The sequence below is a fragment of the Sardina pilchardus genome, chromosome 2 (genome assembly GCF_963854185.1).
Source record: "Sardina pilchardus chromosome 2, fSarPil1.1, whole genome shotgun sequence".
Lineage (NCBI taxonomy): Eukaryota > Metazoa > Chordata > Actinopteri > Clupeiformes > Clupeidae > Sardina > Sardina pilchardus.
Window position 1 is genome coordinate 3,443,895 of NC_084995.1, and position 14,950 is coordinate 3,458,844.

Here is a 14,950-nt window from a genome sequence, read left to right on the forward strand (position 1 = left end):
ACATTGGCTGCACTCACTGTGAGTAACTTAGCCAATTTATTTATTAGCTAGCCTAATATCTACCATCTGAAGAATGGAGTCACAAATTAGACTATTCTTGTGAATGCATTCCACTCAGATAGCTAAGTGGCTACCAGGTTCAAAATGCACGTTTAGGCTACTTGCAAACAGAAATATAAGCTTGGGACCCTCCATTTCCAAAGCAACAAATGAAGGCTGCTTGTAATAATACAAGTATTGTGATATCAATATGGTGCAATCAAACGAGCTACAGCTGGTAGAGCCTTCAGCCTTGAGCATGACCTGCAAAACTGCATTGTGAGAACCGTTCAGACTCTTCTTAAAGTGACTGCACCATTTATCAATATCAATATCACAATTGATCAAAATATCAAATAATACATAAGCAATTTGCATTACTTTAGTTGCTTGTGTCACATTCTTGTTATCATTCAAATCTTACGATGCGTGTTGGGGGGCGGGGGGGTTGGGCGTATGGAGAGGGGGGGGGGCCCATCAACCATCTCTGCCCCAGGGCCCTGTGTGCAGTTGTTCCGCCACTGGCCCTAATTGGCTTTTACATCCCTGACGTATGTGCAGGTGTTTAGATGCCTCTTCATATCCACAAGGGTCCGTGCCTCATGTTTCGTCATATGGTCAAGTCTACACTACGGGAAGTAGAGAGTGTACAACTTCATAGCAGCGTTTGTTTGTTTGTTTGTTTGTTCCCCTGCTGTCACCGGCATTTGGAGTTGAACTTGAACGCGCCTTTTAATTCAGGGAGCAGTTGGGGTTAGGTGCTTTGTTCAAGGGAATCTCATCAGTTGATGTGGGAGACCGCTGTTCAATCACTCCCCCCACCCACCTTTTTCACACCAGGGTTCAAACTGGCCACTCAGTCAAAAGCCCAATTCCATAACCTGTTAAATATACTGACTGGATACAGGACTGACCTGCAACAAAACCAATTTTACAGGAGGAGGACACACAGGGCACTAGTCTAGCGCTCATTCCACCAGGGGACAGATCCAGTAACATGTCCTATAGACCTGTGAGAGACTTATATTTAATTCTGGCCACTAACCAATGAGTACTGAGTAGGCCTAATAGAGAGGTGTTGTGCCCATAGATGTGTATGTCTATGGTTGTGCCCTCTTTGACTGATTTAAAAGACCATGCGTGCAGCATTCTCACTACACAAGCAGACAGGCAGCTATAACGTGAATTTGGCCTACAATAGTCCAGTTTGGAGATAACTGCCTGTTCAAACATGTGGAATCTTGTGTCAGTATAACATTTTGAATAAGGTCGCTGTGCTTATGTTGTTATTGAGCAGCATATTTTATCTGGAGAATGGTGCTGTGATGACGACCAAAGTTGACCCATGCAGGCTAGGCGGCCTGGTATATCGTGACTATCTTTACCGCCTTCCCCCCTAAATTGAGTTAAATTATGAAAATAAATGAAATAAAACAAATTGTCGCATTTAGTAGAAATATTTGAAATGGTGCCTCTTACCATAGGGAGGAAACGCTTCCAGTCCCGCAGTAGCCAACCATAAGACTTTTCTGTAGACTTTTTTTCGAGCCATGACATTTGAACTTGGCGCTAATAAGTGGTGACGTAGAGCCCTGTAACAATTTGACCAGCAAGTGTAGCACGTCGATGGCCTAGCCCTTGTCCTCTAACGTTTACCAGGTAACTAAATGCAATTAGTCGTTTAATGTGTCGTCAGTTTTGATCATTATATACGGTAAAGTCTGAGGAAACTACATACAGTAATTAACCCGAAATAAGCAAAGGATAAAGAAATGGTTGGAATTTCCTGAAAGGCTAATCTAGATGGCTAACATAGCTAACGAGGATAGTTAGCTGAACGTTGCCAGCGTTAGCTGCTAGTGTGTTCAAAAGAGAAGTTTAGTCTGATTCAAAGGGGATGCTCAATTCAATTGTTTGATACTGTATTTTCAGGAAAAGTTCGTTTGTAGTGTTTTTCACTAGTGTTTAATAGTGAGCGTGTCATTAATTGGTTTGTAACGTTACTGTATGTAATGGGTATTACTAACCCCAATGCTTAGTCCTTGAGGTCATTTAGAGAAATATGGCGCTTGCTAACAAATTGAAATGTCGATCATTCCAAAGCCAACAGCTTGTTCGGAGCCACCATAGTTAGCTTCTAATGTAACCTGACTCATAAAATGGAAAATCAGACACACTGTCTAGGGAATTTGGTTTTCAGAAGTTGGTTGATTTTCTTTTTGAAATGTAAAGATTCAGTGCTTTCTTCTGCCATGCTTGGTTAACGTTAGATAACCTTAAGGTGATTTCCAAAGCAATGACCCTTTTAGCTGCTAGCTAAGTAACTTGAGTTTTTAATGGTAAGAAAATTAGCTATAGCATTGGCGTTAGAAATAAATGTACAACTGAATGCAGGACTTGCATAACGCATGAGCTATGTGATTGACTCAAGTGGGTAGACCTCATTTTTAGCACAATTAATTGCATTTCAGGATGACTGACATAGAGTTGGTGAAAAAAATGCTCCGGGCTGTACTGCAGTCAAACAAAAATGGAGTGTCTGTATCGAGACTGCAGTCCGACTACAGGACCCTTACTGGGGAATTCATCCAGCATAAGCAGATGGGCTACCCAAGTTTAGAGGGATTCCTGAGGAGTATTCCTTCTGTGGTACGAATAGAGTATCGACTTGGCGAGGTAAGACCTGTTGGTGTGTAGAGACTATTACAGTTAACTTTTTGGGTCAAGCATCACGCATGAAAATTCAGTCTGTAGAGATGACTGAAGGTGACCAACATGAAAAGTTGACTGTTTTGACTCCTCAATTATTTTGTTTTGTTGTTTGGGGAGAATTACCGGTAGTACACACTTAGCCAGTCTTTCACACAGGAGATAAAAATCTCTTCCAAGGTTAATAGTGCTGCACATGTAGAGTTTCAGCCTGGTTTATAATGCTTGTTTGTCTTGCAGGGGATATGCTTTGCTGCTGTGTGTCAGGAGACCGCACACATTGCCCAGTTGATCGCACGACAGCGAGCCCCTAAAAAAACGGGCCGTGCCAAAATGGTCAACTGCCATATGAGAGTGAAGCCAGCATCCCCATTTATGCTCCATGGTAAGAGTTATGCTGTTAAGTAATTTATTTTTATGAATAAAAATCTCATGTTGCGTTAAGGAAAAAATCTCAGGAAACCTGATTTAACATTGTATCGATCACTGCTGTTGTATTTTCATGCATTTAAACCAGGGAGTTGTCAGCTATTGAAATACCAGGGCTGTTGGCTTGCAAAAGCACTCAGCACATTGTGCTGCTTGCCCAGCAGGGCAGTCAGCTGATTTCTGGATGTTCCAGAACATTGCATTAGATTTTGTCCTCTCAGTGCACAGCAACTCTTTCACCTCAGTATGTTGGGGATTTTCACTAGTTGAGTCACCTATGCTATCCATGCCTTTAATGCTTAGAACAAGTGTTAGATTGATCTTGTTGCTTACATAGTGTGTGTGTTGTTGTTTATCATTAAGATGCGGTTATAGAGGAAGTTGAAACCAAATGAATGCCACAGTGTCCCCCTGCACTCTGGTCTGGTGCAGTTCATTTGTAAGGAATCTGAGCTATGCCCATTTAGTTAGAGTGTGTGTGTGTGGTGTGTGGTGTGTGTGTGCACGCATGGCCTCTAAGCCTGGGCAGTGCCCTAGTAACTAACATTCTGTACATTTGTATGTTCGTGTTCAGGTGAACCAAAGACAGGGTCTTGTAGTAAACAGAGCTATTCTGTTGAACGTGTTTCACAAGTGATTGTTTGAATGCCACCAAGAACTGCCCTCCATGTGGCATAACTTGACTAACTTCACTGATTATGCCTCTATGTACTGTTCTGACTGAAGCTGATGTACATTTCCTATGTGCTGAAATAGCAAAAGTTTGTTTCTTGAGATGTCAATCAGAATCTGTGATTCATGTGTATTTGAATCTTCTCAGATAGTTCAGTATACAGTATAGGATGGGGCTATGAAGGCTTTCCACCCTCATATTGGTGTCCCCCTCTACAGCAAGGCCCAGAACCTCCCTCAGGCAACCAGAGTACATGAGTCGCACTGGCCGCGGAGGCTTCTCAAAGCCAGGGAACTACGGCATCCAGAGGCAGACGTTCACCAGCAACCAGACAAGTGTGACCACTTTCAGACCCACCGCATATCCTGAAAGGTACAGCCAGAGTGCACTGATGAGCTGAGAGCTAACGCCTACCTCTGGTAGCTGTCTGAAGCTGATGTCGGTATGAGCATGGCTCAACAGTGCGTGTGTGGTGTCTGGGGAGCATATAAGGAGTGTTATCCAAGCTTAGCCTTTATTGGTGTTCCCCGGATGGTCATGTGACTGGACTATTGAATGTATGCAAGTGTGTGGTGGTGTTCTGCTATTGTCCAGATGCATACACAAGCCATACAAGCCCTGTGTCTCGTTCTAGACCCAGAAACACGCTGTCTTCACGGTTCCAGAAAGAGGTGTATGTGTCCAAGAACACCCATCAAAGCAGTGGTAGGTAGGGTGGGCAGCATTACTGTTTTGTGAGTTGGGATTGATCCAATACATGTTTGTTGCCCTCTCCTCCAACTGACATGAAATGACAGACTGCTCCATCCATTAGTCAGCCCCTAAACTTAATCTAAATATTCTTAGGTTCAATTTATCCAATGCAAATATCTCCACCTCAAAGATATTGGAGCGGCCCTTGTTTATTTAGGGACCTCTCTTCACACTAGCTATTGAATGTGCGTGGTCTTCAGTTTTAATAGTATGGGCTTGTGTGTCATGAGTTAGCTGTGAATTTCGATTAAATGTGAATATGCATGTGAATAAAATAAGACATTGTATGCTTCATAGTTATGCATGATTGTGTATCTAAAGATCATCCCCCTCTGCTCCAGGTTTGCCCCCTGCAAGACCTGCTGCATTGGTCAAGGAGCTGACCACTGCCCAGATCCCACACCTCCAAGGGCAGCTCAAGCAACTCTTGACCAAATACAGCAGTGGGGTGTGGCTGTCAAAGATTCCCCAACTTTTCTGTGACTTTTTCAAACAGGACCTACATCCCTCTGCACTAAAGGACATGGAGAATTGGACCCACATCTGCTCCGTAAGCATCCACACTTTTTTCAGATGACCTGGACATTTCTCCACATAGATACATGTGCTTTCGATTTTGAATATGTTCTGAAGCCTCTTTCTTAGACTTCACTACGGGCAAGTCTTGAAGTCTGAGGAAGAGCCCTGTTAGTTTGAAACTGGCAAATAACATAAGTTAATGAGGGCTATTTGATTTGCCGCTTAAATTGGGATATTGTGACTTGAAATGTATTTAATGTATTTCAAAGGTCGAGAAGCCTGGAAGCAACAACATAGTGGATCGCCTTGTGTATCCCGCCCTTAACATCCCACCAAAGCCCACTCCAACACCCACTGCCAAACCCCCTTCTTCTCAAAGCAAGCCCACCTCCCCCAGCCCCAAGTACCCATTCCTGCCCACCCCTCCTCAGAGTCCGGTGTCTCTGTCCCCGTCCCCAACGTGCGTGTCCCCGCTGCCCTCTGGTCCAGTGGTGGTGAGTGCTGACGTGAAGCAGAAGCTGCGGGAGCTGCTGGAGAAGTACGGTAACGGCCTGTGGGCTCACGCACTGCCCAAACTCTTCCAGGTACAGTAGGCCTGCGTCCCAGTCTGCTGTCAATTCCATACAGCCACACAAATGCCATGTTTATTACTCTTGCACTAAAGCAGAGGTAAACCGGTTTGTTAAAAACCTCTGGTATAGCTAGTGCAAAGGCGGCCGATATGCCTTGCAAACACCAACAGCTGTATTTTTGCAGTTTGTTTAGATGTGAATCATTGAGTGCGTTTACATGGACATTAATATTCTGAATATGGACCTTATTCTGAATATTGACAATATTCAGAATAAGGTGTTTACCAGAGTTATTAAAGGAATACTCTGTTCATATTCCCGTTTACATGACACGCAGCATACTCTGATTAATGAAAGTTCTAACGTTCCTTCCCTGATTGTTTCCATAGTAACTTTATCACTAGCCTACTAAGCTATGCTGCCACATATGTTGCTACTGTGCTGTCTAACGTGTGTTTCTTCCTCGCTTCAAAGTGTAGCCTACCTTCTTCTTCATTATCGACATCTTTTCTGAGGCTCCGCTTATAAATAACTTTGAAAAGTTTGCCGCCAGAAGGTCTTTTTACATGTCTAGAATGCACCTAAATATCCAGAATATGATCGGAATACTCCACCTATTTTATTCCAGTTATGCTTATTCCGAAAATGACCTTATTCCGGTTAAGGCAATCGGAAAATGATATTTACATGGGAGTATCTTATTCTGAATATTGTCTTAACCAGGTTAATATCAGAATATTAATGTCCATGTAAACACTCTCATTGATGGAAAGTGCCAAATTGAGAAGATTTACATTAACACTGTTCTTTGAACTTCCCCTCCAGGAAGCCTACAGGACCTACTTCCCTGTCCAGGTGCTGTCAGACCTCTCTGTCCTGAGTGACAGTTGTGTGATTGAGTACCCCATGCCTGACAATAAGAGAAAGGCCATACTGTATGCCCTGCCCACTGTGGATGAGAGCAAGCCCCAGAACTCTGTGGCCCTCCAGCGGAAGCTCTTCCATCCAGTCACTAACTCACTGGTGCCCCCTCTCCTCCTGCCCAAAGAGGACTACCCATCAGTGCTGGTTGTGGAGGCTCTCTCTACTAACAACCTAGTGATCAGGTAGCCCCTGCTCTCAGTCATCAGCACTGAGCCATTCTGCTCATGTCCTTATTCAGTGTGATTTCAGCACGTGCTCCTTCATAGATTACAATGAAAATAAATGTAAGGTTTTTTAGAAAATCTGTTTCTGGTGCTGCAGGTATATCGGCGAGTCGTACTCACAGGCACAGGAGGCCATGGAGGACTCCATGCGGGAGTTCTACGGTTTGAAGGGCAGGAACGCGGCGCCCCCGGTGCTCCTGGCCAACCGCCTGTATGCAGTGCGCGTGGAGGAGGAGGAGGTGCTGAGGGCCCAGGTGTGCGAGGTCACAGCTGAGAAGGTCAAGGTAAGCAAGAGGTCAACAGCATATCTACAATAGACACTTGAGAACTTTAAGAACGTCACTTTTTTAGCTCTGCTGTTTTTATATGACTCATGAATAATCCATGATACGTATTTATGTATTTGTCCAAACTGGACCAAAAGCGTCTGCCAAATCCCATAAGCATAACCATATGGATTGTCATCTATAATGATCCATAATCCATCCCTGTCCTCTAATATTGATATTGAACTAGCTTTTAAACAGAGATGCTCCGCTTTAGCTTATGGCGCTTGTGATGGTGTTTTCCAGGTGTATTATGTGGATCATGGCTTCAGTGAGATGGTGGGCAGAGATAAGATTCTTCGACTTGATGAACAGTTCCTCAAACTCCCTTTTCAGGCTTCCACCTGCCGCCTTGCAGGCAAGCTCCTCCTCCCTACAGTCTGATGCACCCGTGACAATTGTACAATCGCAGTCACCTGTCCCAATCTTTTGTATTGTGTTAAATCTAAACAGAAAGTCTGTTAGTGTGTAATTTAGACTTTTGTAAGTTTAGCCAGTCAGTGATGAGATAGGAGCAACCAGGCTATTCATGTCATTTCTATTTCAACATAGACCACTATTTTCTATGTCTTCGACAGTTGATTGTGATGTTTGTGATCAATTAAGGCCTGTTCGGATGGGATTAGTTTTATGGGGCGACATCAGGTAAAGTTATAATTACCAGGGAATTTAGTCCCGGCGTTCGGACGCCCCACGTCAGTAAACATAACGGAGTATGTCGGTGAAATTTACAGCCACTTTTACCTTCTGTAAAATGGTCCGGAGAAATTACCGTAGGTAATATTAATCCTGTGTGAACGCGACCCTCTGTAAAGATGTCTGTAATATTTCGTCACACCCTGATTTAAGAACAATTCCACCATAGTCTGAATGAAAACATAACATGCTGTGCAGCTTCTAATAGGACATTAGCTAGTTTGCCTAATGGCTTGATCTTATTAGAATTTCAAACTAGTTATGGCATAACATAAAGCAAACGTTCACTAGTTTAACCAACTTGTGTAGTCTTTGAAATCTGAAAATGGCGCACGCAACTGACGCAAAGTATCACGTGCACGCGACGAAGATGTGATGGCAGAACGTAAACGTAGTTACTCCTCCCATGTCAAATAAAATGACAGATGTCTAGTCCCGTCTGAATTGGACATTTACATTACAGAGGTCATATGATAAACCTGCATTACTCTACATCCCCCTGTAAAATAAGTCCCGTCCGAATAGGCCTTTAGAGTAGGTTGAGCCTGTGCATTGAATGTCTACATCATGTCCCATTTGAAACTTGAGAACTGGAATTCTGGAGCAAATTCATGACTTGTGTTTGTGGTCTGCTCCAGGGCTCAGTGACTTTCACACAGACTCCTCAGTACTAAAGGTGCTTGAGTCGCAGGTCTGTGGCCACATCCTCCTGGCGGAGGTGGTTGACAGAGGAGAGGTTCCAATGGTGGTGCTGTATGACACGTCACAGGAGGATGATGTCAACATCAACGCTCTCTGTCTCAAGTCTCTCCAGGACAACGCTATGAGCCACCCTCTTCAGGTAAAGGTTTCACCTGAGATCTGTCACATGGCTCCAGCCATCAGTTTCCTTTTTCCTTTTACCCTCTGATGTTTTCTTGTGTTTGTAGGTTAACAGCACTTACCTGAACGTCTCAGTCACAAATGTGTGCTCAGATGGAACAATCTTCTGCCAGGTTCCATGCCGGGGTCTTGCCAAACTGAAAGCACTGTTTGAGAAGATTGAGTCCTTTATCTCATCCCAGGTAATACTAGGAGGACTTGATGCAGCAGCAGTTCAAACATGTTGTGCAGGTTTCCCTGGCCAAAATCGGGATATTTTGTAGTCTGGCTATCACCATACTAAGCTCAATCTTTTAAGATTGAACATTAGTATGGAGAGTCTGCACTTTATTTCTACTGCACAAGAGGCGAGCTCTTTCAGAGGAGGGGCGGGACTGTCGAGCTCTACTGGCATCGTTCAAATCATAACTCCATACGTTTGGATAACCCTTCAACCAATCAGACCAACGATCTGGTGCATCTTTTGGATAAGCTAGTTTGTGATTGGAGCCAAAGGTTTTGGCAGGGAACAGAGGAGATAGATGTATAGGTTTCCAGCCTGAGTTGTCGGGCGAAATCCAAATTCGCCGGCAGGTCAGGCAGGGTTCACCCAGCCTAGATATTTTGTAGTTTTGCTTTCTAAAAAAACAACTCAAAGGCAGCACATACATGAACATTATCATATGAATATTTATTTTAGTAAAATGCAGACAAAATGTCCTAGTAGGCTTTTCCCTGTATGTGTATGTCAGTAGAGCTGTGAGCTGTGTTGGTGTTTGACATGAGACTTCTTCATTACGGCACACTTAATTCTGTTCTCTTTGTCATACTGGCTGGCAGCAGGGTCATAACACAACACATTTTTTCGACCAATGGAAGGCAGACAGTGTTATCCACTCCACTCTAAGTTCTTAAATGTTTAAACTACTGTCAATTTGGACATGCTATATACATTTTTAGGTTGGTTAGATAATCCACAATTCAATTCATTTTACGGACACCAAGATCACCAAACTTTTTTTCTGGAAAAGGAAGTAAAGGTTTGGCCTATATAGACGCCTGTTCCAAATATAATCAGGTTGAGTTAGGTGACAGAAGTAAATAAAGCCTATTAATCAAGTTTCAACTTCTGCTTTTTATTCCATCCTCAAAACCATCCTCCAATGGTTTCAAAATTGTGAAACCATTGGAGGAAATATTCCTTTGAAGCTGCACATATAGTCTATGCAAGTGGCAAAATACAATTCCAAAATAGTCATTATAGTGGTATTGTCATTTTAGTTATCTCTCAGGAGATTCAGGAGATTCAGGATTTTCTATCACATTTTCTTTTTTATGTGGTGCAGTCTGTTCTACTGTTTCACAGTGATATAAAAAACAAAGCAAAGTAGGCTTTGCCATCTGACGCTTGATCTTCTGTGTTTTGCAAACCAGGGGAGCTCAGAGCTGCTGGTGGCCAAGCCATTCTGTGGGAAGATTTGCCTGGCTCGCTACCAAGGCAAATGGTCCCGGGTGGAGGTAGGGGGGAAAAAAGCCTCACACCCTGTTCTGCCGAACACATTGTTCTACCTATCTATCTACTGTTTCTATCTATCCATCAGTTCTATGCAATAATGTAAACATTGATGTAGATACTGGGTCTTGTTTGCCAAATGTTTTGTTTGTGTGTGTTCCTGGGATGTTGCTGTGATTGGTCCTCAGATCACTAACCTGCATGGTAGCCGTGTGCTTGACATCCTGTTTGTGGATCTGGGCCTTCCTGCCTCGGTGGAGGTGATTGAGCTCCGAGAGATCCCACCACTTTTCTTGCCTGCGCTCATCACCATCCCATTCCAGGTCAGACTGAAGTGTGTGGACTCGTCTGCTATTATGCCACATGCCGGAGATCAGCGCCTCACACTCCTCCTAGTGTCCTGCTCAGGAACTGCAGAGGCTGCATGGAGTGCATATCTTTTTTTTTTATTTGCTAATCCACTGTTCATGTCCAATCATCAGCCTCTGTATGTTGAATAATGCCGAATATTTTTTACTGTGAAATGAGCTAGACCAGGGGTCGGCACCCCAAAATGTTCAAAGAGCCATTTTGGACCAAAAAAACAAAAAACAAATCTGTCTGGAGCCGCAAAAAAATTAAAAGCCTTATGTAAGCCTTATATGAAGGTAACACAGGCTGTAAGTGTATATTATCTATATTAGCCTACTATCAAAATGACTAAGTAGGCTACAACGAGGCTACATAACGAGCTTTCATGATTAAATGTTTTTCCCTACAGCGCATCTCGGAGAGAATGACACACCACGTGACTACTCCGCTGGTGCTTTAAGTTCAACTTTGTGTAATCACCGTCCGTGAACCGTTGTTTTCCACGTTTTAATATCTCTCAGGTTGCAACAAAATTTCTCCAGAAGTAGGCTACTGCAATCGCACTTTTTCCCTCAGTCCCAACTGGGTAGTCGGCTGCAAATGTAGCATGCCTTCCCTGAAAATGTCTTTCTAAATGTCTCTCTTTTTGTTGTTCGCCAACTTCTCATTACAAAGCAAGCAAACATGCAGGCAATCCTTCCGCAATGGCAATGAAAGCAAATGATTCGGTCCATTCTGCCTTAAATTCTCTGATCTCATCGGCTATCTTTCTCTTTTTCCCTTTGGGATCCCTGCCATGGCCATGCTGACACCCGCCGGTTTGTTTACAACCACAGCCACCTGCATGGCACGGCGCCGCTCTGAAACGTGTGTCGTAGGCTATCAAATCTTCGTTGACAGAAATGTTAAACTTTAATATTTATTATGCACATTTTTACAACGTTGGAAAACGTCAAGAATGTTTGTCCTGATACAGAAACCATATGAAAACAAACAAACAAAAACCCCCCCATTCATTTTCATACATTGTTGAAGACGCTCAGGGAGCCACCAGGGTTGCGCTAAAGAGCCGCATGCGGCTCCAGAGCCGCAGGTTGCCGACCCCTGAGCTAGACATTGTCTGCATTAGCAGTCTCTTTAGCATCTATTGTTGTCCTGGACAAGTGATGGACTCCAGTGTTTCCCACAGAATTTAATTATATTTGTGGTGGTAGTGTGTTTGTGCGCAAATTTTAAACAAATTTGCGCAACGTACTTATGATGCTAACTGGATTTAATTGCGATTTAGCCAGTCGTCAACAACAGATTTTTTTTTCATGTATTCTTTAAACATGCATGCATGTTTGTTGAGGGACAGAGAGGCTGCACAAAGGTGTGCATAGCTCTACAATTAAAGGAGTTCATCCAGTTTAAGTAGTACAACATAAAATCATTGTGTGGTGGTCAGTGTTGATATTGTGGTGGGCCGCCACAAATAAGTCAATGTATGGGAAACACTGGACTCCCTAGGGGTATCAACAGAACCATGCATAGGTGACCCATAAGTGGAAGATGAGGATCTAGAAGAGACAAGGGAGTTAAATGTGTTGGCAGCGACACATAGGCCTTGTCTTCATGCTTTTCCATGCTCCGTCTCTTTGAAGGCCTTTAAGTGCGGATTAGAAGAATTGTCTGTGGGCGAGGGAGTATGGAGTCCAAACTCAATCATGTGGCTCAGAGATACAGTACTCAACATGACTGACTGCAGCATGAGGGTGAGGACCTTGCACACAAATGCACTCCTAGTCATGAGTGGGTCAACTTCATGTTGCTTCCTACTCGTATGTCCTTTGGTTCAAATGAATGACAATGTGAGAAGATAAGTTAATTAAAATCAGAAGAATAAGAAATAATTTAGAGGTAATTACACAGATATCACTCATTCCTCAGTCAGTCTGATAGCAAACGCAACAGACTTCTCTTTGTGTGTGGAGGACCCATCTCTAGCATCTGTTCTCCGTTGCAGATCGCGCGGTTGGATGAGTCCAAGCTCGTGCACATCTACTTGTTCCCCTCCAACAGCTGCCAGGAGGTGGCCAGCAGCGTCAACCACCAGCTGCTCAACTCTGACCTCTGGAGCCCGTCCCCTCCGCCCCCTGTGCCCCGTGTCCACTCGCTGGCTGCAGGGGACGCTCCGTTTGAGCCCTCTGACCGCCTCGTCATGCCGCCGGTTCTGGAGATGCCGCAGGTGGGCCAGAACATCGACGTGTTTGTGTCCGTGGCCTGCCACCCGGGCCACTTTGTGGTGCAGCCGTGGGAGGAGCTGTACAAGCTGATCGTGCTGATGGGCGAGATGATCCTCTACTACAACCGTGTGCAAGACGACAAGACCCTCGTTGTGGAGAAGAACCTTATATGTGCTGCCAAGGTGGACAAAAAGTAAGTTGACACAATTGCTCTAGGCATTTGCATGGCTCTTAAAGGAATTGTTCGGGATTTTGGACATAGGACCTCATTTCCAACTTAGTCGGGGTGATATAGGTTGGTGGAGACCATTTTCAGTGAATTTCTGCCCTTTCTTAAGTTGCAGCGTTTATCTGGTGCCGAGATGATGCAAGTCAACGGTAACATCCAGCCTGCCACTGAAAACCGTCTTAATCCACTCCACAGAACACCCGAAACAAATAAATTATAATGTCAGACTATCGACGCACATGTCTGTGTTGATAGTTTTATTTCTAACATTGTTCTAACATTGCATCGCATTGCAATAGCCTGTACTTTGTTCGCTGTAAGGCTGTAGCGGATTGATATTGAGAAACTAGTCCCTCAAAATGTAATAAATCATTGAGTTGCAAGGTTAGTTTTATTTCTAAAATTATTTTATCAACACTGACATGTACATCGATAGTCTGACGTTTTGATTTACTTTTCTCGGGTGTGCTGTGGAGTGAGTAAGACTCTTTTGGATGTTACCGTTGAAATGCGTTAGCTCAGAACCATCTTAGTAAAGGGGAACGCTGCAACTTAAGGAAGGGGTTAAACGCGATAAAAACTCCAACGACCCATATCACTTCAGCTAAGTTGGAAATGAGGTCCTATGTCCAAAATTCCGAACCATTCCTTTAATTTGGTAGCTCCCTAGTTTTAGACCACAACTCCATAATGAGGCTTCACAAGGTATCTAGCAGAGAGAGATTTCCTGGAGCTTGACCCCTGCCCTGTTGAGGAGGTTTGCCTGTTTAACCCCTGCCCTCCAAGGTTGGCAGGTCAAGACAATGACCTGTGGCTGTTGTGTGTCTACAGTTGGCACCGTGTGCTGGTCAAGGGGGTGTTGACCAATGGGCTGGTGTCTCTGTATGAGCTGGACTACGGCAAGCACGAGCTGGTGAGCAGCAGCCAGCTCCGACCTCTCATCAACGAATTCAGACAGCTGCCTTTCCAGGCCATCACTGCTGAGCTGTCAGGTAGGAACATCAGATGTTTCTGTAGTCTTCAAGGTTTTGGTCAATTGATAATAATGGATACATTCAGGACCTCAATAGCAAACTGATTTATTTAACATGATGTATTTAGTTGAAGTTAACTTTTCTGTTGCTCACTCTTCATTTTGATTTTCATTTTGACCCCTTTCTCTGCTTTCCTGCCCACTTCTCCTGGTGTCAGGTGTGACACAGAGCCCGTGGTCTGAGGAGGCTGCCATGGTGTTCCGTAACCACGTGGAGAAGAGGCCACTGGTAGCCCGGGTGGAGTCAGTGCAGGATGCTGCCTGCCCCTGGGACAGGAAGATAACGGTCTACCTGGTAGACACGTCACAGGACCATAGGGACATCTGGGTGCACAACCTCATGACCGAGTTCCTGGATGAGCTCAGCAAGGCTGCATAAACTATGAGGGCAACACCACACCATTATTACGTTCAGATAGTTTTGATGTTACAACTCTGTTGGTTTGTAATTCTTTGTTAGCCTGGAAGTTTGGAACAGGTCATCATTTTGAGCAAAATTAACTTCAACTTTTGTTTATTATTCTTTTTCTGTGTGTGTTTACTAAGTGATGGAACTTGGTTCCATAAAATATTTAATTTTGAGGTTTGTATTTTTGTAGCAAAACAGTAGCTATTAAGTTATTTAATAATGTGTGTCCTTTATTATTAGCACTTTGTTTTGGTCTTGTTTTGTCTTTCACTTTCGCAATGTTGAGTTGGTGGCGAGAGATGATACCTGTTGACTATATATATATCTGTTTTTAGTAAAATATTCTATGTTGCCCTCTGGTACCGATTATCATAACATCTCTATTAAATAGGCTACCGAACCAACATATGCTGGATAAATGCCATTATTGTGTCGAGTTTTAAGGTGTGGGTTGAATATCGATGT

At 43.7% G+C, this 14,950-nt stretch overlaps 1 protein-coding gene across 1 annotated transcript; it reads left to right on the forward strand.

Moving 5' to 3' along the window:
• The first annotated feature begins 1,604 nt into the window (after positions 1-1,604).
• Positions 1,605-14,889, forward strand: LOC134060149 (tudor domain-containing protein 7B-like). Its single transcript, XM_062516768.1, has 18 exons — positions 1,605-1,698; positions 2,511-2,715; positions 2,989-3,133; positions 4,069-4,222; positions 4,485-4,555; positions 4,945-5,153; positions 5,392-5,706; positions 6,520-6,800; positions 6,940-7,126; positions 7,415-7,526; positions 8,503-8,705; positions 8,794-8,928; positions 10,160-10,243; positions 10,427-10,561; positions 12,233-12,343; positions 12,595-13,007; positions 13,875-14,035; positions 14,235-14,889. Exons 2-18 carry the CDS (start codon positions 2,512-2,514, stop codon positions 14,453-14,455), a joined length of 3,141 nt encoding a protein of 1,046 aa, XP_062372752.1. The 5' UTR covers positions 1,605-1,698; position 2,511; the 3' UTR covers positions 14,456-14,889.
• The last annotated feature ends 61 nt before the right edge of the window (positions 14,890-14,950 follow it).